The sequence below is a fragment of the Macaca nemestrina genome, chromosome 1, assembly GCF_043159975.1.
Source record: "Macaca nemestrina isolate mMacNem1 chromosome 1, mMacNem.hap1, whole genome shotgun sequence".
Taxonomy (NCBI): domain Eukaryota; kingdom Metazoa; phylum Chordata; class Mammalia; order Primates; family Cercopithecidae; genus Macaca; species Macaca nemestrina.
Window position 1 is genome coordinate 200,341,531 of NC_092125.1, and position 27,719 is coordinate 200,369,249.

The window sequence follows — 27,719 nt, forward strand, 5'->3', positions numbered from 1 at the left end:
AACTTCAGACTACCCATCACCACACACACACACACACAGTAATAACAAAGGGAAAAAAAAGTGGAGAAGACTGGAAGACACACCCACCTCATCGATAATGGGACAAATTGAAATCATACCCTGGCTGAGAGCACTCAGTGAGAAGAAGCTAGCATCAGTTCTGTGATTATCCAGTCGCAGAAGCATAAGCAGAACGTAATCAGGAGGAAACACCAGGCAAACCTAACTTGAAGGACATAGTGTCAACTCCCCGACAGGCAATCTTCAAAAGTGTAAAAGTCCTGAAGGTCAAGTAAAGACATGGGAACCATTCCAGACTAAAGGAGACCAAAGAGACATGATAATGAAATGCAACATGTGATTCGAAACTGGATCAATAAAGTTTCAAGGAATTTATCGGAAAAACAGGTGAAACTTGAATGAGATGTGAAGATTCGATGGCAGTAATGTGTCAGTGTTAATTTCCCAATGTTGATGGTTGTTTTGTGGTTATGTGGGAGAATGTGCTTGTTTGTAGGAAATACACTAAGATATTCTGGGGTTATAGGGCATCATGCTCGTGACTTACTAGCAAATGGTTCATGGAAAAAGATTTTTGTACTATACTTCCAACTTCTCCCATACCTTTGTGGCTGCTCCAAATTAAAACTTTTATTTCCAAGGGAAACTAGATACTAAAAAATAGTAAGACTGAAAAGAAACAGAATAGCATAATTTTCATCAGCACAAGAATCAGCAGAGAGAAGAAGCAACACTGTAGAAAACCAATGCAAAGATGGGGAGGGCAAACCTGAAAATCTCAACACAAATACGGGGAAGGGCAGAGGCGTGAAAGTGGTAGAGAGAAGATAGAAGATGAGAAATAAGGAGACCCAGTGGACAAAGAGCCAAGACACTGATAACAAGCATTCAGGAAGAAAGGAACAAAATGGAAATGAAAAAACTTTTCTGAGATGAAAGAAAACCTATGTATATAAAGGAGCTCTCTGTATACCAAGAGAAATAAAAAAGAAGCTGGCAATTTTTTCAATTTATAAGGATGAGGAGTAGGGGAAATCTACGAGAATCCAGGCTGAGCAAGTTAGCTCAAGGGAACCGAAATCAGACAACTCTCAGGCTAATTTTTGACATTAGATTACAGAAAATGAAGGAGGTGATGTTGAAGGGGGAGAAAAAGTTGGGGGCTTCACGTGTGAATGCAGGAAATTGTTATTTGCAGGGATTCAAGATTTTACAATTAGTGCCACTCTATCTGAAGCTGGACTGTAACTCCAGGTGACTGTAACTCCGGATGAACTCCAGATGAACCAATAACTCAAAATAGACAAGATGTATAAAATAAAAGATAAAAAAGGGAAGTGTTGATACTAGCTAAGCACAAACTTAAAGCTAAATAATAATGGAAACATGAATTCAAAGCAGTGCAAATACAATAATTCTTAAAAGACTAAAAATAATTATTTTATATTAATAAATGTGCAAGAAGGTGGAAAGGGATAAGAGAATGTCCTTATCTTTTGTGAAAGTGGAATCAATATCTATTATCCAATTGCTGACTTTGATCACTACAGAAATAAAGATTTTGAGTATATATTTTAGTCACTAATATATTTAAAATAGAATACTTCTAAATCACTAAAAGAAAAAATCATGTAAAAGATAATCCAAATATAAAAGGCAGAAAACAAAGCAAACTATTCAAGGACAAAGATACAGCAAGCACAAAATAAGATAAAGCGGTGGAATAAAATCATTCAATTATAATGAAAAATGTAAATTTATTAAAGTTCGATTTCCTGTTAACAAAGATTCTTAGTGATCTGGTTTGGCTGTGTCCCCACCCAAATCTCATCTTGAATTGTAACTCCCACAATTCCCATATGTTGTGGAAGGAACCTGATGGGAGGTAATTGAATTATGGGGGCGGGCCTTTCCCGTGCTATTCTTGTGATAGTGAATAAGTCTCACAAGATCTGATGGTTTTAAACAATGGGAGTTTCCCTGCACAAGCTCTGTCTTGTCTTGTCTGGCTCCATGTGAAACATGCCTTTCACCTTCCACCATGATTATGAAGCCTCCCCAGCCACGTGGAACTGCAAGTCCAATAAACCTCTTTCTTTTGTAAATTCCCCAGTCTCAGGTGTGTTTTTATCAGCAGCATGAAAATGGACTAATACACTTAGATTAATGTAAATAATATTCAACTATATTTTCTATACCAGGAACTTGACTAAGACACTGTGACACAGTTTAAAGATAAAAGGATGGCCAGAGATTATATTGGGCAAATGTAAACAACAGCAGTAACAATCAAAGAAAAATGCAGAATTCATAATATCTTCAGGGTTCATCCATGTTATAACATGTGTCAGAATTTCCTTCCTTTTTAAGGCAGATAGCATTCCACACATGTGGTCTATATTTATTAATAACGTTAGTATAGACCACATTTTGTTCATCTGTTCATCCTTCTATGGACATTTGGGTTGCTTCTACCTTTTAGCTTTTGTGAATAATGCTGCTAAGAGCATGAGTGTACACATATGTCATGATAATTTTTTAAGTGATTATCCATTTAGGAAGATTGCAGGAAGATGCCCACTTAGTGATAGGTGGTTTGAGAATTGCATATCAAAACCTTAGCACAATATGGTTAGCTACACATTCAAATCACGTTGTGGTGCTTGTGCCACTCATAATGTTCTCTTTAACTGCCCCTCTCCCGTGGGCACTTGGCAGCTGTTTCTACATTGTGACACCCCTCCACGCACACACCTGCCCCTCAACCACAGAAGCTTGGACCAGAGGTGGACACCTGAGCTGACTGCAGCAGGGGCAGTCAGATGTTCTCTCTTGGGAACTTGAAATAGGACCCAAGAGATTCTACTTTTGCCTGGACCCATCTCCTGAAAAGAGAAGATAAAAATCCAAGTGCAATGAATTGCTGCTCTTCTACTTTCCATGTGGACCAAAAAGTAGAAGAATCCTGTGTGCAGAAAGAGAATGATTGAGACATGGGAAAATTTCCTTGGTTTCTGATGGCCCTTCAGTTCCTTGTCCTCTACCTTTGTGAAGTCTGGCTGCAAATCCACCCTTCGGTTCTCTTCTCTGAGAGGCTTTTTGCTTATTCTAGCCTGAATTGATTTATTTACATCCAAAGGTTCCCAATGAATACAACCTAGGACCCGGTAATCCTACTTCTGGGAATTACGCAAAGATATTTGCATGAAGATATTGCTTGGTATGTTATAACAGGGAAATTAGAAATAATCTAAATGTAAAAATAGTAAGACATTAGGTATTATAAACTTAAAATATATCCTCAGAGAGAGAGAGATTTAAAATATATCCAGAGAGAGAGAGAGATAGGGAAAGATACAGTCATTACAAATCATTCATGTACAAACCTGGGCAACATAGTGAGACTCTGCCTCTACCAAAAAAAAAAAAAAAAAAAAATTAGCTGGGTGTGGTGGTGCATGCCTGCAGTCCCAGATACTCAGGAGATTACTGTGGGAAGATCACTTGAGCCCAAGAGTTTGAGGTTACAGTGAGAGCTATGATTGTGCCACTGCACTCCAGCCTGTGTGACAGAATGAGAACCTGTCTCGAAAAAGAAAAGAAAAAGAATCATTCGTGTAGAATACAATTCATTGATTTAGGGAAATGTTTATTTTATATTGTTCAGTGCAAAAAGCAGGTGATTTTAAAAACTCAGGTGATGGTATCACAAGAAAATACAGTGATTATGGACTCCCTCCCTAGACCACACTCACCACTCCTTGTGATGTTCTGAAAAAGAGATACAAGCAAGAAACAAAGGTGAAGGAAGGCATTTCAATATTAGCTGGGCATGGACTCCAGATTCAAAAGCAGAGCCTCAGTCCTTGGGTAAGCTCAAATGAACTATGTGAGCTCACGTTTTTTTTTTCTAAGCTAATTTGGTTTTAAAGGTTTCAAATGAGGCTGAGTGTGGTGGCTTATGCCTGTAATCCCAGCACTTTGGGAGGCCAAAGTGGGTGGATCACGTGAGGTTAGGAGTTCAAGACCAGCCTGACCAACATGGAGAAACCCCATCTCTACTAAAAATACAAAATTAGCCGGACGTGGTGGCGCATGCCTATAATCCCAGCTACTCGGGAGGGTGAAGCAGGAGAATCGCTTGAAACCAGGAGGCGGAGGTTGCCGTGAGCCGAGATCACACCATTGGGATCCAGCCTGGGCAACAAGAGCGAAACTCCGTTTCAAAAAAAAATAGATAAATAAAAGCTTCAAATGAAAGGCCAATCCAGCACACCCAGCAGCTTGAGGAATAATGTTCCCAGGAAGACGAGAGGGACCATTGCTCACAATGGCTGCTGCTGAGCCCACTGCTGCCTAACATTAATAAAGCAGCTGCCCACTGCCCAGCAGTTCACATGTTCACACACACCAGAATCTGGCTACGCTCTCTCAGCACCTCACCCTCTTCCCCCCAGGGGAAGAAGGAGGGTATTCACAAAATGAAATGGGGAGTCAGCCTTGGATGTCCCCTGCCCCAGAGTTCTGTAGCAATAACATGGTAGATACAGTGGGATACCATCAACGTGGTAAGAGAGTGTGTGTGTGATGGGAAACAGGGAGGGCATGTCTGTAAAAGACCCAAGATCCTACAGCAAAATCTTTACAATACTTATGCCTAGATAGTGAGAGTTGGGAAATTTTTGTTTTGCTGCTTTTTAGTATCCCATAAGCTTCCTCCATTAAACAGACATTCGTAATTTTATGGCCAGGCACAGTGACTCACACCTGTAATCCTGGCACTTTGGGAGGCCAAGGTGGGAGGATCACTTGAGCCCAGGAGTTTGAGACCAGCCCGGGCAATATCATGAAATCCTATCTCTATCAAAAAAAAGAAAATTGTAATTAGCCAGGTGTGGTGGCATGAGCCTGTAGTTCCAGCTACTTGGGAGGCAGAGGTGAGAAGATAGTTTAAGCTCAGGAGGTCAAGGCTGCAGTGAGCTGTGATTGTGCCACTGTACTCCAGTCTGGGTGACAGAGCAAGACCCTGCTAAAAAAAAAAAAAAAAAAAAAGGTAGTTTTAAAATGTAATGGAAAATGACCCCAGTCAAAACAGTAATCACAAAATATAAAGTACCCAGGCTGTATTTAAGTGGAGATTTGTTTTTATTCATTTTTTTCCTGGAAACGTTTAGTATGCCTTAGAATTTTCGAAGATAACTATGACGCTGGGAATGGAAGGCACCAATTTTTTTTAACTTATTAAGAAAAAGTATAATTGGCTACATAAAAACTTAATACTTCTACAAATCAAAAGTGCCATAAATAAAACCAAGCAAATGATAAACTGGGAAAATATAATTAACCAGCTAAGGTCAACCTTGAACATTCAGAGTTCTTCAAATTTATAAGAAAAATAGGGACAAAGAAGGTCTTTCATAGCTAGACCTTCTTTCTGTCTAGAGTTTTATAATGTCTCAAGCTGCAAGGTTTCACGGTGCACTGGATGTTGATGACACAGTATGCAGTGCACAGAGGTACTGTTTTGTCACGCCATATTTTTGGGTGATCATGAAGTGATGTTTTAAGTATTTAAACTTCTAACATACTGGTTTATCGCAACTCTTTTAATAGACAGTTAAAAAGAGAGATGCAAATAGGCCATTAACATGTGAAAAATGCTTAGCCTAATTAGTTATCAAATGCCAATTAAAATAAAATAAATGCTGCTTTTTTGTTTAGCAATTTAACAAAGATTAAAACAGACGACTGTCTCTCCCAGCTGGCCCTAAGTTCTGTGAGGGAAAGGGATGTATTTGTTTTGGTTGTTCTTGTATCCTCAACACCGGACACAGTGCCTGACCCAGGGTGAGCCCTCCATAGACAATCATTACACGAACTGGGTAAAAGAAGAATGATGGCGCCCAGTGCTGGAGGAACTGTCACTCTGTTCACAGTATCAGTGGGAACCGTTTTCCTGGAGGGCAAAATGGAAGCATGCAGCAAGCACGGATGTGGCCCTGGTTTATGTTAAATCAAAGGTAAACCCATTTGGTTACCTCAAGAGTGCCTCTTAGTTTTAGCACCCACATTTCAGAGAGCTTACATATCTCTCAATACAATACATTTCAGCGAATGCATCTACAGAAAACATTTACATTTAGATCCCCCAAAACATAATACACCATTTTAAATAAATCTATATGCAGGGAAATCTCAAGTTGCATTCCAACTACAGTTGGTAAAATGTCAGAATCTCATGCGGACTTTTGGAAAGGGGCTCCAATTCCATGGCAGGGATGTGTGTCTCAGAGGCTGCTGGCTCTGAGGTGTCACTCCATGCTGTTCATTGTGAACTGTACTCTACCACCTAGCGCCAGTCCTGAATGCATTCCCACCAAGCCTTTCATAGCTAGACCTTCTTTCTGCCTAGAGTTTTATAATGTCTCAAGCTGCAAGACTTCACGGTGCACTGGATGTTGATGGTACAGTATGCAATGCACAGAGGCACTGTTTTGTCACGCCATGTTGTTGGGTGATCGTGATGTTTTAAGTATTTAACTACTAACATAATGGTTTGTTGCATATATTTAGGTATTTTATTTTGTCTTAATTACTTTTTGGATTTTGGGTTGAAGTACAACACAGTATAATTTTTTCCCACTTAAAATGATGGGATATAGACTCCTAGTTAATATCTTTACACAGAACATTTGATTTCCAGGAAAGGATTACTGACATTCAGCAGGAGACATCTGTACTTTCAAAAGGGTTATGTACTTGAATCCTTTCTAGTCAAAAAAGAAAAAGAAAAAAACCATAAAAGATGCATTTATAAAAAAAGATTTCATTGCAGCTTTATTTTAAATTGCAAAACTTTTGGAAACCTAAATGGTTAACAGAGTATCTGTTAAATACATTCTAGTAAATCTGTATGATTAAATCCTATGAAGTTATTTCAATCACATTTTTGAAGAAATTTAATTATATGGGAAATTCTTGCAATATAATAGTAAGTATGCAAAGATCAATGCAAAATATATAACATATAATGCAAGTTGTGTAAAACAAAAATATTTATATATGCAGAGAATAAACACTCCAAGAACGTACTGTAATTGGTTAATAGTCACTATCTCTGAGAGGGCAATGGATGAGTTTGATTTCTTCCTACTGTTCCATAGAATACCTCAAATTTTCTTCAATGATAATGATTATATTTGTATTATTAAAGAACACTTTTTTAGGCTGGGCGCGGTGGCTCAAGCCTGTAATCCTAGCACTTTGGGAGGCCAAGATGGGCGGATCACGAGGTCAGGAGATCGAGACCATCCTGGCTAACACAGTGAAACCCCGTCTCTACTAAAAAAATACAAAAAACTAGCCGGGCGAGGTGGCGGCCGCCTGTAGTCCCAGCTACTCGGGAGGCTGAGGCAGGAGAATGGCGTGAGCCCGGGAGGCGGAGCTTGCAGTGAGCCAAGATCCAGCCACTGCACTCCAGCCTGGGTGACAGAGCGAGACTCCATCTCAAAAAAAAGAAAAAAAAAGAACACTTTTTTAATATAGCACGGATGGGAGTGATTGGAAATAGTAATGATAATAACAATAGCAGCGGCAACAAGAGAGCTAACACTTGTATAGCACTTGACTCTGTGCCAGCAATAAAAGCCAGGTTATGAACCCACACTGAACTTTGCCTCAGTAAATAGCATCCTTCCTCTAGCATCATCCAGTCTCTGCCCATAGGGATGAATTCCAGTCTAGAAAATTTGTGAAGCCAGAAGTATCTGGTCAAAGATCAGAAGGGTCAGCTTGTTAGCTGACTTCAGTGGGTAATCGCAGAAGCCATGTACAGCATGTAGATGCTCAGTGGTGGGAAGAATACAGGGTTTGGGGGCCGCCAGACCTGGATTCAAATCCTGCCTGTGCCACCTAATTCCTGTGTGACCTTGAGGAACTTACTTCACCTTTCTGAATCTCACTTGCTCACGAGTAGAGTAAGAGCACTTCACGGCGCAGTCAGATGTTGTGAGGGTTTGAGTGGCAGCCTATAAAACACCTAATATCCACGAGGCACTCAGAAAATGCTCCTCTCCCACCCTTCAGTGCTGGTGATGATGTCATTGACTTCTTAGATCTCCCCTCCTTTGTTATTATTGATTTCAATAAGGATGACACAAGATAAGCAAAAAGGACTTGGCTAAACTTGCCCTGTTTGCAGATAAGTACTCATGAATATCTGTGTGTGAATAAATGAGGGATGAGAAAGTGAAGAATTGAACAAATGAATGACAGCATACCTGGAGAGTGATGATCTTACCCTGACTTGCCTGCTTTTATCTTTTCAGCTTATCCACTCACCAAATGCCCTCCTCCCACCATCCTCCCCAATGCCGAAGTCGTCACAGAGAATGAAGAATTTAACATAGGTACCACCTCCCAAGCCAGCAAGAACTGCGAGCCCAGGACTGGGGAAGGAAGGGAAGGTGGCGGTGGGAGATGTTGGGCCAGTGGACATTACTCCCTGCTCCTGTCTATGGAGAGAGAAACAGTAGGCCCTGTGCCAGCAGGTTCTGTCCACTGAGTTTGCACCCAAAATAAAATCAAAAGGGGAGCCAGGAAAACAGTTTTCTTCTGTGATTCAAGTCAGCATCTTTTCGAGAAATAAATCCATGCAAGACAGTATAAAATGTCCTGAAATATGAGACATTCCGAGGCTCAGGCAAGGCTGAGCTGTGAGAGGGGAGCAGTTGTCTGGGCCATTTGATGGGAGCCGAGCTAGTTATTTAAGTCTGAACAGAACATGATCCTCCTCTGATTATCTCACCTGGAAGTGGGTTCAAGGTACTAATGGGTGCCCATCAGCCCTGACCGGACTTCTTAAGAGAGTCTACATGTTGGTCTTTCTTTGACAGGTGACATCGTACGCTACAGATGCCTCCCTGGCTTTACCTTAGTGGGGAATGAAATTCTGACCTGCAAACTTGGAACCTACCTGCAGTTTGAAGGCCCACCCCCAATATGTGAAGGTAATTGCATGTATCCGCATCTGTATGGGGCCTAGAAGTTCCTCCTAAACAAAGCCCTTGTTTTGTTCCTCTTTCTATTCCCAGTTCTTAGCTCAGTTACTGCCCCATAACATGAAAGTTCCCTTGGTAAATGTTGTCTGATGAATGAATGAGTGCATGAGGAATGAATGAGTGATCACTCTAGATAGGTTCTCTGCCCTCTTCTGATGTCTGAACCTGTGAATTGGCCACAGTGGCCACATCTATTTCCATCTGCTTTTTTTTCCTTTCCTGGAAATTTCTTGGAATTGCATACTGAGTACTGGAAGGAGGAAGTCCCTCCCTGGGCCCTTAGGGAAGGGTAGGCTCACACACCATCCCTGCTTTACTGATGCATGGATGCACTCAAGGCGCTGTGTGCCAAACCAGGCAACTGAGAGACCACAGCAGTCTTTATTCCAGTGTACTATGCCTTGACAGAAATGAATTCTCTTCAGCTAGTCACCCCAACTAAGATCAAAAAATAGTCTCCACTCATCAGGCATCTGACTTAAGGCAAGGTACCTGATTGTCCTGCCCTCAGTCTTCCCTTCTATAAACTGAGGATAATGATAGTACTTATGCCATGGGGGTATTAAATGGGTTAATAACATAAACCAGTTTAGGATGATGCCTGGCATGCAGTAATTGCTCCATGTCTGCTGTGAATATTATCACTAGTGCAGCTACTGTTTCTAGAACTTCTGCTACCTGCAAATATTCAGTAGCCTATGGGGAAACAAGTCAGCCTTTCCCTCACTTCTGGGAAAGCAAGAGTAGGAAGAACCTGCAATATGGACTGTCAGTGAGGAATAGAAGACCCGGTAGAGGCAGGAGGGGACCACGAGGCCTAAGAGAACTTAAGTATCACCACATCTCAGTGCCCTGTGCTGGTCATCGGATTAGTGAAATCAGGAGCATGTCAAAGCTAAGTGAGTTTCCTCCTAGAAGACATTTGTTTTCCTTCTCCCCTTAAAATTAAAAAGGAAGCTCTATTGGGAAAAGTCAGTGAGTACCTTTCAAAGCTACTCAGGCAGAAGCCTGGATGAGTCCTGTGAAATTCTGGGCCACAGCAAGACTCTGTCTAGGAGCCCAGTCCCAGTGCTGATTACCAAGCCTCACTTCTCTGAAGGCAGAGGTGAGATGGGTGGACAGCCCGTAGCAAAGTCTTCTACCCAAAATAGCATTACCTGAGATTGTAATCCAGGGATTAAATTTTGGCCTTGCAGTTCCAGAAACTCCCTTTTACCAGTGTCCCAGAATCCAGCATACCCAGGAAGCCTGTCTCAAGGCACATCTACTGCAAAATACTGATTTCTCTGTGTGCAGTGATCGGAATACTTACAACTATTGTCAATGCACACCTTTGTACTGAAAGAACAATGTAATGAAGAAGCCGATTTAGTCCTCAGAACTTTGCTTTGGTGTCCGCAACCCAAGCAAATGGCGGTGGATGGTCCTGAAATTGCTTTCATGCTGTGATGCTTGCCTGTGCTCCAGGACAGAGCATCTCCTCAGTGCTGGAGAAGGGCCTCTCTGAACCAGCAGCTTCCCACCCATTCATGGTGATGACAAAAAAACCAATCCTGCTCCTCCAGCTCCTCCTTTTCTAAGTTCCAAGCTCAATGTCTTCCTTAGAATGACATTTTTTTCTTTAGCTATATTAATCCTACTAATTAGGCCACAGCCAAGTTCTGGGACCTTTCTGTCCAAGATGCAGTTATCATCATTCCCTCTACAATTTATTGCAGCACTATGTTGCATGCTTTACATATATTATTTCATATTATATATAGTTTTTGTTTGTTTGTTTTTTGTTTTTGAGATGGAGTCTCGCTCTGTCCAGGCTGGAGTGCAGTGGCACAATCTCGGCTCACTGCAACCTCCGCCTCCCGGGAAGCAGTTCTCCTGCCTCAGCCTCCCGAGTAGCTGGGACTATAGGCACGCACCACCACGCCCAGATAATTTTTGTATTTTTAGTAGAGATGGGGTTTCACCATGTTGGCCAGGATGGTCTCGATTTCTTGACCTCATGATCCACCCGCCCCAGCCTCCCAAAGTGCTGGGACTACAGGCGTGAGCCTCTGCACCCAGCATATAATGTTTTATATAATGCTCACAACAGCCCTGTAAGCTCTGTGTTATCTCTGTGTTGGAGATGGAGAAGCCATCACACAGAGAGGACATAACTTGTTCAAGACCACACCAGTAGTAAGCGGCAGAGATGGGCTATAAATCCAGGTGTATTTGACTCAAAATCCCATGTACTTACCTCTGCCCTATACAGCACCGTCTTTGTTCAAATAAAACCTATTTTATAGATTATCTCCTTTGGATCTGGGGAAGCATTACTGCTGTCTGTATGTATATTCCATCCTCCCCTACTCAAAACCAGGTAGTAGAACCCACAACTTAACTAGGAAGTGATTCCAACCAACTGGCGAAGCCCAAGTCCCAGAAAGACTGCAATATTGACACAGGATCTCAGGCCACCTCATGTCATGGAGCAGCACAGTGATGGATGTGGGATCTGACTTGAATGTGCTCAAATGCTGATTTTCTAATGGTTGTCTTTTGTATTGGGAAAAGCAAATGTGTTGGCCGTAGTTCCATCTCCACCCCCACATACTTGGTGTTTCTCTTTCTTTCTCCAAGTGCACTGCCCAACAAATGAGCTTCTGACAGACTCCACAGGCGTGATCCTGAGCCAGAGTTACCCTGGAAGCTATCCCCAGTTCCAGACCTGCTCTTGGCTGGTGAGAGTGGAGCCCGACTATAACATCTCCCTCACAGTGGAGTACTTCCTCAGTGAGAAGCAGTATGATGAGTTTGAGATTTTTGATGGTAAGTCGGTCACATGCTGCATAGTTCTCTGCTGCAAAAGACATGGACTTGCTCCAGAACCCAAGGAGTCTGTACTGCAGTTTTCCTATCAGGGCCTGCCAGAAGCTCCACAGGATGTCTTTCCCTAACCACAGCAACCCCAAGGCCGTGGGACCTGAGGGGTGGCATGGCCCAAGCAGCAGAGCTGCTTGTACTGCAACTTGAATCTGTTACCGAACCTTTTCTTAACTCTAGCTCCCATTCAAAGCTGTTCCTGTTAATGTCAACAGATAAATGCGTCATACCAGTATTCCCAAGTGAAGAGTGTGCTTCCTCCAAAACCCAGAGATCTACCAAACTGCTGCTGCTTTGGCTTTAAGAGGGAAAACGTGCAATAATTTGCCCTTTAATTTGGAGGGCATGTCTCAGCATGCTTCAGACCACTGGACCCTAAAAATTCCACAGCAGAACTTTGTAGGATTTATCTCTTACCCTCTGGAGCACATGCATCTTGCAAAGGCATCTTGCCAAATTGTCCCTTCTCACTCCTAAGCACTAATTGTCCCTTCTCACTCCTCAGATCCGATTAATATCATGTCCTCAATAGAGTGAACCAATATGTTATATTCTGCAAGATGTGCAGATGGTCCACATCCCTTTATACTCTATTATGACAGAGAGCAGGAGAAATAACATAGCTCTGGGGGAAACCATGAATGTATACTGTTGTCTACCTCATGTGAATGCAAACTGCTTCTGATCCTCCTTTCTGAAGGGTATGAAAAAGACTACATGGCCAGATCAATAGCTACATTCTATGTAACCAAGGCTGTGTTAATCTGTTCTAATAAAGATATGCACCTCACAGCTGCTACAGTTGAGGCTCCTACTTTATTAAGTGTGTACTGTGAGACAGACCTGGTCCAGGACTCCATTTATTCTCAAAACAACCTTCATAAACCCCTCCTCTGACAGAGTAGCTGTGATAATGCTTTGGACCCCCAGGTATCAGCATCAACTAACATCCTGTATCCAGAAGTCTTTGATATATCTGAACATTCCCTTGTCTATAATATTCTGTTTTCTGAGTACACAGTAGTAGGTGTTTGGGGGGAAGAACTGTAGGAACAACTGCTATATACAATTACTGTCATTGTGGAGGGTCTCTTTTCATAGGGACCCAGCCTCTTGGGAAATGAAACCTGGCTCAAGTCTGCAAACTGGGCAGAGGATTGCACCTTTCCGCTGGGGGCAGCTTTTCTCACCCTGCTCATAGATCTACTCACGATCTATTTTGTTCATCTAGTCATACTTGTTTTGGCTGCTCTTCTTGGCTTCCTATTTACTTTGCCCTTAGGAACATCATGTTCTATGAGCCATCTTTGTAGATCCCGTAGGCCAGGCTCTCCCAGCTGCCATTTCAGCCTTGCTTCCCATTTTAGTAATTACGCCAACGTTGCTGCTGACCGTTAAGTAATTCCACCTGGCTTCTGTATTCTAGGACCTTCTCATCCCCATTACTGCTAGGGAGCCCAGTGTCTCTTCCCATCAGTTTTCACCCACAGAGGATAGCCATTAGTTACTCAGGTTTTCAGCAATGCTGGTGCTCACCCCCTCCAGGAAGGCTGGAGCTCCTCACCTCCTGATTGCGTTCGTAAATGGAGTGTCTGCCAGGTCTTCCTGAGAACTATGGTCAGCTTTTACACAGCAGACCTAGCCCAGCATGCCACTTCTCCGAGCTTTTCCCTTCACAGTTTGCATGGCAGTTCTGGTGACTCTACTTTGTTTAATATGATCCATTACTTTTTCCAAGCTTCTAAGGGCTGTCTTAGTGGCATCGTAGAGCCATCACTCACTCAGGGCCTTTTCCAGAGTGATAAATCCTGTGTCATGGATTATCCAGCTTTATATTCTGTGCCCCTTCAACCAGCCCCCTCGGGATGCAATCTCAGGCACTTAAGGTAGAACAAAAGAAGAGGGAGGTCTTTCTCAAAGAGCTTTCAAAAGCAGTATTAGGGAGCTCTGTTACTTACGACCCCGAGATATGACATTTTCCTCTAGCTTTATTACTATGTATGCATTCCGTAAATATTTTTTTCTATATGGCAGGCACTGAGCTTTTTTGTTTTGTTTTGTTTTTGTTTTTGTTTTTGTTTTGAGACTGAGTCTTGCTCTGTCACCCAGGCTGGAGTGCAGTGGTGCGATCTTGGCTCACCGCCACCTGGGTTCGAACGATTCTTGTGCCTTAGCCTCCCCAGTAGCTGGGACTACAGGTACGCACCACCATGACCAGATAATTTTTGTATTTTTTTAAACTAGAGATGGGGTCTTGCTATGTTGCCTAAGCTGGTCTCAAATTCCTGGGCTCAAGTGATCCACCTGCCTCAGCTTCCCAAAGTGCTGGGATTACAGGCATGCGCTTAAAATATTGCACAAGAGAAGTAGGGTGGCCAAGTGGAAAAGTTCCCAGTTTGAAAACCAGCTCTTCCACTAACCAGCTAGTTGACCTTGGTCAAATCTCAAAATGCAAATCAATTTCTTCTTACCTGCCAGCTCCTATAGGTAGGCAGGGACTTCCTAGAGTACTGCTTTAGAGCTGGGCTCAGGAGAAAAGAGCACCTTGAGCAATGCCTGTGGGTGCAGAGAGAGGAGTGCAAGTACAAATGATTTTGCTGACTCTGAACAAGTCACCCCACCCTCTGAGCCCTGAGGTCTTCCCTGGAGGCTCCCTGTGATGACTCCCATGGTCTGTAATCCTGCGTCCTTCTCACCCCAGGTCCATCAGGACAGAGTCCTCTGCTGAAAGCCCTCAGTGGGAATTACTCAGCTCCCCTGATTGTCACCAGCTCAAGCAACTCTGTGTACCTGCGCTGGTCATCTGATCACGCCTACAATCGGAAGGGCTTTAAGATTCGCTATTCAGGTGAGTTTAAAAAACATACAAATAAGCCATAGGCCCTCTCCTCATCGAAGCCGCAAGCTCCTCTGTGGAGACTGGGCAGCCATTCCCCTCCTCTAAATCTGCCTCACCTGAAGCTAAGTGGTCTTTGCCATTCCCCTACCTCCTATTTTTCTATTCCATTCCCCTCTTTGAACCTCTTCCCTCTTTTCTTCTCATACAGCCAGGCTGTGTCTTCAGGATAAGTTTAACTATTTTATATGATCTGATAGTACCTAACAGTGATCCTGTCCCTTTAAGAAAGTTAGGAAATGCTAATAAAAGTTTCTTAAAACTAAAAAGCCCTAAGGCATGGATCTCTGACGGGCAGATGTTAAGCAGGCAGCAAAGGATGGGCTATATTTCAAGGCCAGGTGCCTTTCTTCTGCTCAGGAAGCCGTATCTTATAAACAGAGTCAGATCAAAAGGCCAAAGACTGACCCAGGCAACAATCTATAAGGACCAAAAAAAATATTCCTGGGAATATAATGAGATGGAGAAATTTGAATTTATCTGATCTCACATCATGAGAATTACTGTCTGTGGTTAGAAGAAAACTTCACAAGCTGCTTGATGGCCACTTTGAAGGCAGGTGGGTTCAGTGAACTGCTGACTGGGCTCTACAAGCTTGGAGGCAGAAATGAATTACTTAAGACCATGCGGGGTTCCATCATGCACCAGTTCCCTTTCAGCACTCTTTCCCCTGGCTACCTTTGGCCTACATTCCAGGCAAATGATGGACAAATTTCTAATGAATATTGGTTGGGGGCCAGGTGCGGTGGCTCACACCTGTAATCTCAGCACTTTGGGATGCCAAGACGGGAGGATCACCTGAGGTCAGGAGTTTGAGACCAGCCTGACCAACATAGTGAAACCCTGTCTCTACTAAAAATACAAAAATTAGCCAGGCGTGGTGGCGTGCAACTGTAATTTCAGCTACTTGGGAGGCTGAGGCAGGAGAATCGCTTGAACCTGGGCAGTGGAGGTTGCAGTGAGCCAAGATCGTGCTACTGTACTCCAGCCTGGGCAACAACAGTGAAACTCTGTCTCAAAAAAAAAAAAAAAATCTTGGTTGGAAGGAATGTCAAATTCAGTACCTGAAGTCCCACTTGCCACAGTCCATCTCTTCTCATGGGTCTCCTACTTGCAAGACCAGCCCATACTCAGCGGGTGAACAGTCTTAAAGAATCCCTGGGTGTAGCTTTCAGGGAAGAGCCAACCAGAGGAAGCTGAGGGCTCCTGGGAGGAGGTGGGTCTTGACTGTCTCAGAGCCTACATCCTCTGCAAAGTCCATCCAACCTCTCCTTTCCCTGGTGCACACAGAGGAAGGGAGGGTCTGGGAGGCTGCAATGACTGAGTGCCCCAATGTCAGTGACCAGCTCTCTCACCCACTAGCTGTGAGATTATTAAGCAAGGCACTTCAGGCCTCAGTGTCCACATGTTGAAAAAGACACTTTAAGGTACCTCTTAGCGGTGACTCAGGCTGAGTTCCTGGCAGCTGCTCACTCAAACAGGAAATACAGCAGTTTGGTAGCATTTCACTCTACCGGTTGCTAATTAAGAACTGAACGCTATTAAGGAGTTACCCTTTCCTTGATGTTCTAAAGACTAACATGTTTGGGGATAATGAGTCAGTTGTAATTACAATACATATGCCACGTAGAAAGTGAATTAATTACATGGCGCAACAATTAGTACTTAATAATTCAGATAGAGTAGATGAGTGTAATTTGCACCTGTGTCTGTCACTGTGACTAAGTATATTTTACAACCGAGATTCTTGTTCCCGAGGGAGGTAACCATGTGGATATGGCGCACATAGGACACAGGGGTCAAAGCAGGAGTAGGGAAACAAATCCAGCTTGGAAGGCAGCTATTTAAAACACCAATTTAACTGGTAGAGGGATGTGATCACCAAAAAAGAGGCTGTAAGGGCCCTACACCCAAATCCTGCCTTATCCATCTCTGCCTGGAAGACCCCACCAGGGACTCCTAGGGCAAACAAAGAGAATTATCTGCCTGCTCCTTTGGTCATCCCTCTTTGCTGGCCTCACAGAACTCCCCCTGAGGATCCCTGGCAGGCTTTATAATGTGAGTCCTTTCAGGCTGGGATTTTTTGTTTTGCTTTTATGTTTGTTTGTTTGTTTTTTGAGACGGAGTCTCACTCTGTCACACAGGCTGGAATGCAGTGGCATGAGCTCGTCTCCCTGCAGCCTCCACCTCCTGGGTTCAAGCGATTCTCCTGCCTCAGCCTCCCGAGTTGCTGGGACTACAGGCATGCACCACCACTCCTGGCCAATTTTGTATTGTTATTAGAGATGAGGTTTCACCATTTTGGCCAGGTTGGTCTTGAACTCCTGGCCTCAAGTGATCCACTGGCCTTGGCCTCCCAAGGCCAAGGATTACTAGCGTGAGCCACTGCGCCCGGCCCAGGCTGGGATTTTGGTCTGTTTTCTTCATTGTTGTATTGCAAGCACTTAGACCAACACATGGAAGATAATAGATACTTGATATCTATTTGTTGAATGAATGAATGAAACAAGTTGAAGTCCTATGTGGAGGGGAAATGAGCACTGTAGGGAAATGTGTGTCCCGGGTTGCCACAGGTCCGTCTCAGCGCATTCCCCCACACAACACGAAGAAGGACAATGACCATTTATTGAGCATTGAACAGTGAGTGCCCCATGCTGTGCTGGGGGCTTTATGTACACAGTCTATATTTACAGTTTAAACTGACCAAAAGTCTGTGAGGTAGGTATTACCAGTCCCAATTTACAGGTGAGGAAATTAGAGCCGAAATGATTTGTCCCACGTTACAGAAACTGGTCAGACCAGAAATGGGACTGGGGCCCAGGCCTGACTAAGGTCAAAGTCCACACCCCTGCAGTCGGCAGCTTTCTGGAACCAACCCCACTGGGTTCTACTTTCTAAGTCTGTTTGGAAGCTGAAAGGATTTGAGAGCCTGAACTTAGCCATACAACCAGATCTACCTTTGGACCGCAAAAGGGACCCAGTGCTTCATGAAGCTGTTTTTTTGTTTTGTTTTGTTTTGTTTTGTTTTTTAAATTTTGTTTCGGCTTTACCAACCTGACTGGGTGTTTTTCAATATCCACCATTCAGACCTTCCTCAGTAGCAGAGGATGTGGCAATGGCAAAGACAAGGGGATGGGGAAGAAGAAAGGGAAAGGGGCCTGCATAAAAGACCATGTCTGTCTTCCTGCTGGTACCAGTTCCCTGAACCTCATCTTGTTGTTCAGCCCCTTACTGCAGCCTGCCCAGGGCTCCACTCCATGGCTTCATCCTGGGCCAGACCAGCACCCAGCCCGGGGGCTCCATCCACTTTGGCTGCAACGCCGGCTACCGCCTGGTGGGACACAGCATGGCCATCTGTACCCGGCACCCCCAGGGCTACCACCTGTGGAGCGAAGCCATCCCTCTCTGTCAAGGTGAGAAGCAGGTGGAAAGCGGGTCACAAGGTAGCTCAGATCCAACTCACATCTTGGGTTTGTCCCAGGACTAGTCATTTCCAAATGTGGGTTTCCTCCTTGATAATTATTTCATTCTTTCCACTGGCATTTACTGAAGATCTGTAGTGCACAGCAATCTCAGTGTTTTGAGATCCATGGGGGAGATGCGTATGTGAGCACATCAATGCAAAGTGGCAGAGGAAGGAAGTGTTGTGTCAGGAGCATAATCAGTGTTGTGGGAGCCCAGAGGATCTGCTTTCTCCTGGCCAGCTGGGGAGGGTTCCCAGCAGAGGGGATGCTTGGACTCGGGTTCCTAGAGCAAGTGGTTGATCAAACACTTGAAATGTGTCAGTCAGTTTGCATGCATTACCTTTTATGATTTATGAGTTTTTTCCTTTAAAGTCATATACATTTAAACTAAAAATCTGAAGAAGAAAAAAAAATGGTAGATAATGCAAAAGAAAAAAGTGAAAATGAATGATAAACCTGAGATCACCACTGTTAACATTTCAGCGCATTTCCTTTTGTCTTTTATGTATTGATTATAAAAATAGGATCATCCATGTACAAAGCTCTTACAGATTTTGTTTCCCATAATGCTGCGCAACCATTGAAAATCATGGTGAGGAAGTATATTTAACTATATACTACTTTTTGAGATGGAATCTTGCTCTGTCGCCCAGGCTGGAGTCCAGTGGCATGATCTCAGCTCACTGCAATCTCTGCATCCCATGTTCAAGCAATTCTCCTGTTCAGCCTCCCGAGTAGCTGGGATTACAAGCACCCGCCACCATACCTGGCTAATTTTTGTATTTTTAGTAGAGACGGGGTTTCACTATATTGATCAGGCTGGTCTCAAACTCCTGACCTCAGGTGATCCACCTGCCTCGGCCTCCCAGAGTGCAGTGATTACAGGCGTGAGCCACCGCGCCTGGCCTCTATTGTTAACATTGTACTTCCTCATCATTATTTTCAATAGTTGCACAGCATTATGAGAAAACTGTCATTCATTTAAGTATCATTCTGTTGTTGGTCATTTGGATTTCTATATTCTTTGTGACTATAAACTTAGAATTCCATCTTTATGAATATTACATATTTCCTTAAAGCAAATTCCCAGAAATGAGATTGTTGCATCATTGTGTATGCAATTGACAGCTGTCGATACTGACTGCTGTATCGCAGCAGAAAATTTGTTTTCTGAAAATTTGTCCTCATGTATAGCAGCATGTAAGAGCTGTCTTTTCTCCCACGGTCTCAATGTTATGCACTGCATTTAAAAAAGGAAGAAAACATTGCCAACTACATAGATGAAAACAGGAAATCGCATTGCTACTTGATTTTTCCTTTGGTTCCCAGTAGTGGTGAAGTGCTTTTTAATGACATCTCTCATCTCTAATCCTCACAACCTTCTCGCCTGTGCCTGTGTTTCCTCAAATAACAAAAACAATGTGCTATTAATAATCTACTCCTAAGCAAAGGTCACAGTGAACTGGCTGTCCACAAATGGCAAATGGCATTTGGCTTTGGTCTCTGCATCTCTGACTGCATTAACACGGACAAGTCTTTTTTCCAGAGCACCAGTTGGAACCTACCAAGTCTCTCATTTCTGTTACCTTACATCACCACCCAAAATTAGGCCTCCCCCAGGCTTCAACTGACCCATCCCCATACTACTGTGCATGTCTTCTCCTGTCTCCACCCTGTGCCTCCCACTGACGCCCTTCCTCTGAGCCTCCCACTGCGTTCTCTGGAATCCTAGTTCCATGGCCAGCAAGCATACATGCTCTGTCCCTACCCAGCTGGCTGTCTTCACTTCCTCCCTCCATGGAGACCATGGCTGTCCTCTGAGAGCACGTATACTGTGGCCCTTTCAAGTGGAGTGTTAATCCGCCTCCACCCACCTCCTACTTCCCTCAGAATTCTGCGCCAGGAAGGGCCTGGCATTCTTCCACTTCTCTACTGCTGCTTCCAACCCATGATTTTTTCACTCCTCCTTTAGAGACTCTATGCCTCCTAATGCCTTCTCTCTCCTTCTCCAGCCCATTCTCTCACTCCGTGTCTCTCTCCCTCAGAGATCTCATTCCACCACAAGCCTCAAATACTCTGTGATTATATCCCCTCCCCTCCTACTCACAGGAAATGTCCCTCTTACCACCTGGTTTGGGGGACTGCATTTTGGCATGGAGATCATGAGACACAGGCTTTTAGTATCTCAGGCTGGAGTATTATCTTCTGTCCCCTTAGTTATCTACAAGAGCAAGGCCAAGCCAGGGACCGTGAGAAGTGGCTGCTGCCCACTTCCTTCACTGCCCTCCCTGGGTTGACTCTCCATACAAGACACCAGTGGAGATCCAAGTATTTCTTCCCAAAGGATTCAAGGAAGCTGGGCAGGTAGTTGATCAGATATGACAGCTTGGCTAACCTAGTTCCACTGAAGGAGCTCACAGCCTTTCTGTTTAGTCATTAAGAGTGTCATGTTTAAACACTCTCTCATTTCTCATTCCTTCTGTGTTCCTGATCCTCCTCTTCTGGAGAGTCCCATGCCTAGACCCTTCTTCCATCTTGGTATTCCAACTTCTCTCCCTCTGAACAGTCTACCCTCCCCCATTCATAATGGAGCCCCAGCCTGATGCCTCCTATTGGTTCTGGAAATTGTTATAGCATCAAGCATCTTGTTAGGCGATCTCAATGGGACTCTGCCCAAGCTTATTCTGGCTCTGAACAAAAAAGTTCTGAGCTCTAGACTAGTTGTCAGAGGGGATAGTGGATGGAGGCAGTAGTGGGTACTTTGGTAGATCAATCTTTCCATCTGTAATACCCCCTGAGCTATCAAAGGGCAAGGATGATTTATAAGTATTACTTTCTTTCAAAGACCAAACAGTCTAGTCTTGCCTAAGTAATTCCTATTCCTCCTATAAACATAATGTCGACCCTACTCCTTATAAAATAATAACCCTGGCCATGTTGCTGCAGACATTTCTCCCCTGAGTTGTCCCTTTGAGATTCCTTTTCTTTGTATTCGTGAGTTAGTTCTGTCATTTTTTATATCCCATATCTTGTCCTTTCTTGGTTTTCACCCTCTTTTTCATGGGGTATATATATCCTTAAGTAAATTCTTAAGAAAGGGTTCATGAGGGGTACACTTTCTGAGACTTTACACGTCTGAAAGTGTCTATCTTTTTGCCTTCACACATGCTTGGTCAGTTGACTAGGTAAAATTCTAGTTTACAAATCATTTTCTTCAGAAGTTTAAAGCTTTGTTCCATTATCTTTGAACACTCAGTGTTGTTGATGGGAAGTCTTATGCCAGTTTGATTCTCATTCCTTCACAGTTATGTCTTTTTTTCCTCTCTTTCTAGGAACTTGGAGGAATGCCTGTGTGTCTCTGGACTTCTTAGATACACAAAATTCCATGATGGTGAATCTATGAGTGATTCTTTTTGCATTCCTTTGGCTCCCTTTCCATCTGAAGACTTGTGTCTCTCTTCAGCTCTGAGAAATTTTCATCTATGATAATTCCGTCCCTTCCACTTTTTGTGATCTCTCTTTTTGGAGCTCTGAACAGTTGGATGCTGGACCTCCTATATTGAGGATTGATCTTCTGTGTTTTCAGTCCTTTTATCTCATTTTTGGTCTCTTTTTTTAATATATTCTGAGAAATTTACTTTTAATCTCCAATCCTTTAATGCTTATTTGGGCAATCACATTTTTCATTTCAAAGAACTTTTCCTTGTTTTTTGTTTTGTTTTGTTTTGTTTTGTTTTTTCCTTCAGAGCACACTGATTTTATTTTATGAGTACCACATGTCACCTTGACTTTATCAGGATACTACTGATCAAAAGTTTAAAGATTATATATCTTCCGTTTCCTGAATTAACTCTGTTTCCTAAGGGGACGTTTATTTTAAACCTTATCTTGGTTCGTCTTGTTCACACTGCTGATTTTCTTCATATATATGATCCTTGATTGTATTTTAAAAATAAGGGCCAGGTTGATTTTTTCAGATAGGAGATGTGGATTACCTTTGTTGTTTTTATATACAGATATCTTGGTCCACTAAGTCTCTCCTATCAATGAGAAGTTGAGTTGAGTATGTGGCAGACCTGAGTAGGCAATGGGACAGCCTTTAGGCCAAAAGACCATAAATCCTATAATTAAAAGAGCTTTCCTCGGGGATGCCAACTCCCACCATAGCAGCCCTAATTCATTCTAAGGGAGTTCCCCTTCAGTGGAAAAGAAAATTCTCTCTTTTGTTTGGAGAGTAAATACTTGAATGTCTCTACACCATGTTTGTGGGAACAGATGGCGGAGAACTGGTTTCACCCTGAGGCTCCCTCCCATATATTTTGAGCTACAGCTTCTTTGCACTTCTATCTTTATTCCTTTCTTCCAAACAAATGAACAAAACAACAACAACAACAACAACAACAAAAAACCACTCCTCTGATGATGATCCTCCCATTTTCTTTTTTATTATGAGACTTTACCTTTTTATTAGTTTTTACTACAGTTTTATTGGGACCTTGAGAGGGGAGGAAGGATAAAAATAGTTTTTTAGAACACCATCTTAAACCAGAAATGCTCATGACATTGTTTTCCTTTTGCTAGCTCTTTCCTGTGGGCTTCCTGAGGCCCCCAAGAATGGACTGGTGTTTGGCAAGGAGTACACAGTGGGAACCAAAGCCGTGTACAGCTGCAGTGAAGGCTACCACCTCCAGGCAGGCGCTGAGGCCGCTGCAGAGTGTCTGGACACAGGCCTATGGAGCAACCACAATGTCCCCCCACAGTGTATCCGTGAGTCCTTGGGCAATGGAGGCGGGTGTAAGGAAGGGCTAGATGGGCAGCTGGAAAGATTCCTACAAGGAGCAAGCTAAAAGCACAATAATGAGGAAAAAGAAAAAAAAAAACAAAAAACAAAAAAAAAACATGGGCATGGAGGCTGGGGGATTTCAGAAGAGGAGGCAGTTGCTGAAACTGCTCTCAGCATTGATGACCATTGTGCCCTAAGATGTTTCCACAAACCACCATGGAACTTAGGAATGGCCTGGTGCACTCCCTTTTAGATGGAAAACCTGTCAGAAAGTTTGCATGAGTGTCCCTTGATTCCAAAGCTCTAAAATAACAACTTTTAGGCCAGATCACAAAATGGTGACCTCCTCAGCTGTGTCTGGTCCAAAGACAGAGGTTTTTGTTTTGTTTGGTTTTTTGGCCTACACAGTGCTTTTAAACAGATTTTGAATTACTCCACGATCTTTTAAAATCAAGAAATTTTCATTAAAATCCAGATTTCTGTCTTCTCTTGAAAAATGAAAATCTAACCAAATGTAACTCGAACATTCAATAATCAACCATGACTGAGTACTATTTCTGTTTTTTAATTTTTAATTTTTTGGCAGAACTGTACTTCCCAGTTAGCCACATCCCCCACTCAACCCACTCTGTTCATTTACCAAACCTGCCTGAGAACTGAAGATTCCTGGATTCTTCATTATTGCATTAAGGTCTCCAAGTCCCTTGATCTGGGGTCTTGCAAGGTCTTCCACAATTAATCAAGTAATTAATCCTCCTCTTTGTTCCTCATTTCCCCCAGCTGTGACCTGTCCTGATGTCAGTAGCATCAGCGTGGAGCATGGCCGATGGAGGCTTATCTTTGAGACACAGTATCAGTTCCAGGCCCAGCTGATGCTCATCTGTGACCCTGGCTACTACTATACTGGCCAAAGGGTCATCCGCTGTCAGGCCAATGGCAAATGGAGTCTCGGGGACTCTACGCCCACCTGCCAAAGTAAGCCCAGGAAGAGAGGGTGGGCAGGTTTGGCAGAGTCCCTCCTACCTAAGCTGTCTCATGCATGAGGTGAACTGGGGTGGGGGAAAAGGGGGTATCACCAGGGATTGCAGTGTACTGCTTTTTAGACTCTCATCTAGTAGAATCAGGAGCTGGGAAAATGCTTACTCCTTTACTCCTTTATGGAAGTATTTCTTAGCATCTTCTCATCTTATCAAAAGCTGCCTTTCTCCAGATGAGCATCCACTAATTCATTTCTTTAATATTCATTAGGCTCTTACTATATGCCAGACACTGTAGAGGTATGAAGATAAAAGGTTTTGGTTTCTGCCCACATGGACTTTATACTCTACCGGAGAGGCAGACACATAAAGAAGCAATGATAATGTGGTGTGATAAGACCTCTAATGGGAGTGTATATAGGAGGAATGAGGGTAACACAGGAGACTGGTCACCTAAACCTGCCTGCCTTCTCCATTGTCAGTTGTTTTTCTTCGGTCCTTTAATACAGTTTCAAAGGTCAGAATCTATGGGAAGACACTCTGAGACAGGCTTATTAGGGGGTGCTCTTGAGAACACCACCTACAGAAGGGAAAGGAAAGGAGGGAAGGAAGCAGGACTGGGCAGAAGGAGAATTGAGCTCTGATGCAGTATTCGTGAAAGCCTCAGCTCACCCCCCAGGGAGCTCTGCAGCTGGGATGACCCCTCAGAATTGTCACAAGTTGGAGCAAGGGAACTGTTATACTGCCACACTGACCAGCCACTGGATGCAGGCTGGCCTAGGAAAGGGACATGACCTTCCTAGGTGGGTGGACTCTTCAACCACAGCAATCTGAAAAGGGCTGCCAGCCAAGGGTTGTTTGCCAGCAGCTGGGGAAATAAGTCCCTCAGTCCTAAAAGGGGCTCTGAGTGGCTCACCGCAGCATGCACTACAACAGGGACATGCTCATAATATTTATGTGACCAATGCAGATGTCATAGAGGAAGCAAGTGATTATAAAGAGGTAGAAGGAAGTGGTCAGTGAGAAGTGGGAGTTTGAGACTGGGAGGAAGGAGGAATGGTATCTTCCAATGCCTGTGATCCAGGTTGGGCATAGATCCCAGCATTTGAGAGGCTGAAGTGGGTGGATCACTTGAGGTCAGGAGTTTGAGACCAGCCTGACTGGCATGGTGAAACCCTGTCTTTACTAAAAAAAAAAAAAAAAAATTAGCCAGCATGGTGGTGCCCACCTGTAATCCCAGCTACTTGGGAGGCTGAGGCAAAAGAATTGTTTGAACCTAGGAGGCAGATGTTGCAGGGCGCTGAGACTGTGCCACTGCCTGGACTACAGTACAAGACTCCATTTCAAAAAAAAACAAAAAAAGCCAATGTCTGTGATTCAAGACACTGTTGTCTTTACACGCTGTGGTGCAGACCACACAGTGGGATGTAACCACATGTGTGGCAGAGTAGTCCCAAACGTTTGACAGCCTCACTACAATGCAGTCACTCACATTTCAGTGCAGCCTTGGCAATTAGGCCTCACCTCATACCTCAGCCAGAGGCTCTCAGCAGTGCTCTGTTGACAAAGAGTGTGAGGCTGCTGCTGGGCTCAGAAAAGAAGGGCAAGGAAATTGGTTAGCAATGTCTGCCCAGGGCACTAAGGAGCATACCACAGAATCGCCATCTCTTCCTAACCTAATCTCAGCCACCTGAGGAGGATTAAAAAATTACACAGGCCAGGGCCTTGTCTCCAAAGCTGGTGAGTCAGGCACCTGCAGTGGAACCAGGCATTTTAAACAGCCTTAGGGGGCTTCTGGAGACACCTCCAGTTGAGGTGCCACATCAAACAAGTCAGCATCACAACCCATATTCTGGTCAGAAATTCCAGCAGAGTAAGGTTGAACAGGTCTTATTTTTGTCACGGTTTTTGCTAAGGAGAAGCAGCCATGTCCCTCCTCTTGGGGCTGGCTTACTGAGCATCTTGTGATCCTTTTAGTCATCTCCTGTGGAGAGCTCCCGGTTCCCCCCAATGGCCACCGCATCGGAACACTGTCTGTCTACGGGGCAACAGCCATCTTCTCCTGCAATTCCGGATACACGCTGGTGGGCTCCAGGGTGCGTGAGTGCATGGCCAATGGGCTCTGGAGTGGCTCTGAAGTCCGCTGCCTTGGTAAGTGGCCTCTCCAGGCCTATCCTGCCCAGTTTTTCTCCACGAGATAGATTAGATCTTTCCAAAGCTGGGATCCAGTCTTTGAACAGTATTATTTCACCTACTGACATAAAATGCTTAATGCAAACACCAACTATTGGGCATTAGGCATGACTAAAAGCCTGGAATAGCTTATCCCGGGCCACCCAAAAGAATGAGAAGAACTTCAGATCTAAAGAGACAAGCCTTTGAGGGGTTCTCATTCTGGTTAGAAAGGCAATTCCTTCCTATTGGCCTTTGAATAATGAGTAAAGCCTTAGTCTCCATTTTTTGAAAACTTGTAGACATATTCCTGTAACACACCTAAAATACCTTTTATATTATCTATTAGCAAATTTTACACACAACATATAGATCTATACATATATACTAAGCAAATGACAGAAACATAAAACAACCTGGTTTCCAAAGGACAAAGTTATCATTTCCTCCATGGCTAATCCACCCATGGTTCTATGGTTCTGTCTCCTCTCACGCCTTTCTTGGACCCCTAGAGTCTAACAGAGGGCCCCAGCCACATAAACCTAATAGGATAGATTGGATGGTCTGTCCTGGGGTGAACAGTGCGGTCTTGCCACTGTCCCAGGCCCATTAAGAAAGCAGTCACAGGTTATTTCCACAGAGAGCCAAAGGAAGCTGGCGGAAATGCCAGGAATATACTCTACCCAAATCCCGTATAATAAAAAGAACTCATCTAGGTGCTACTTCAGGAGAAGGAAGGAAATATGAATTTAGCCAAACCATCTGTTTTTACATAGTTGTTTCAACACAGCCGGGTTTTGATTGCCTTGATGTAGACAGTGGTGCCCTCCATGCAGTAGATGCTCAGTGAAAAACAAGATGCCTGGGCTGGGTATGGTGGTTCATGCCTTTAATCCCAGCACTTTGGAAGGCCAAGGCGGGTGGATCACTTGAGGCCAGGAGTTTGAGACCATCCTGGCCATCACGGTGAAACCCCGTTTCTACTAAAAATACAAAAACTTCTAGGTATGGTGATGCATGCCTGTAGTCCCAGCTACTCGGGAGGCTAAGGCAGGAGAATCCCTTGAACCTAGGAGGTGGAGGTTGCAGTGAGCCAAGATCGAGCCACTGCACTCTAGCCTAGGAGACAGAGTAAGACCCTGTCTCAAAAAGAAAAAAAAAAAAAAAGATGCTCTTGAGTTTGGGTTTTTGGAGGGGGTTTGTTTGTTTTTTACAGAAGGCTTTTTTGTATCTGGTTAGTAAGAAAAAGAGGAGGATGATCCCGGGGGCAGGGAGGTAACAGTGATCATTTTGCACACACCTGTGTAGACACAGAAACTGAAGCTCAGAAGTGAGTGGCCATTTGGGATACAACCTTGGGATTTGGGGTGTCAAGTCCTCAACACTATTTTTGTCATGTCGAGGGTTCCTGAAGTCACCCCTAGATTGCTACTCTCAGGGAGAGGTGGGAAAAGTGAGGAGTTACGGGATAGTTGGTCCTTT

The 27,719-nt window shown here is 43.8% G+C and overlaps 1 protein-coding gene across 11 annotated transcripts in view; it reads left to right on the forward strand.

The window, feature by feature from the left end:
- Positions 1–27,719, forward strand: part of LOC105495216 (CUB and Sushi multiple domains 2) — a 656,530-nt gene that overhangs the window by 572,093 nt on the left and 56,718 nt on the right. For all 11 annotated transcript variants that reach the window (XM_071096465.1, XM_071096467.1, XM_071096468.1 and 8 more), the window contains 8 exons: positions 8,349–8,429; positions 8,916–9,029; positions 11,703–11,891; positions 14,647–14,793; positions 18,066–18,254; positions 22,887–23,072; positions 23,869–24,063; positions 26,043–26,216. In XM_071096465.1, the coding sequence (XP_070952566.1) occupies positions 8,349–8,429; positions 8,916–9,029; positions 11,703–11,891; positions 14,647–14,793; positions 18,066–18,254; positions 22,887–23,072; positions 23,869–24,063; positions 26,043–26,216 (1,275 nt within the window). The remainder of the gene's footprint in view (positions 1–8,348; positions 8,430–8,915; positions 9,030–11,702; positions 11,892–14,646; positions 14,794–18,065; positions 18,255–22,886; positions 23,073–23,868; positions 24,064–26,042; positions 26,217–27,719) is intronic.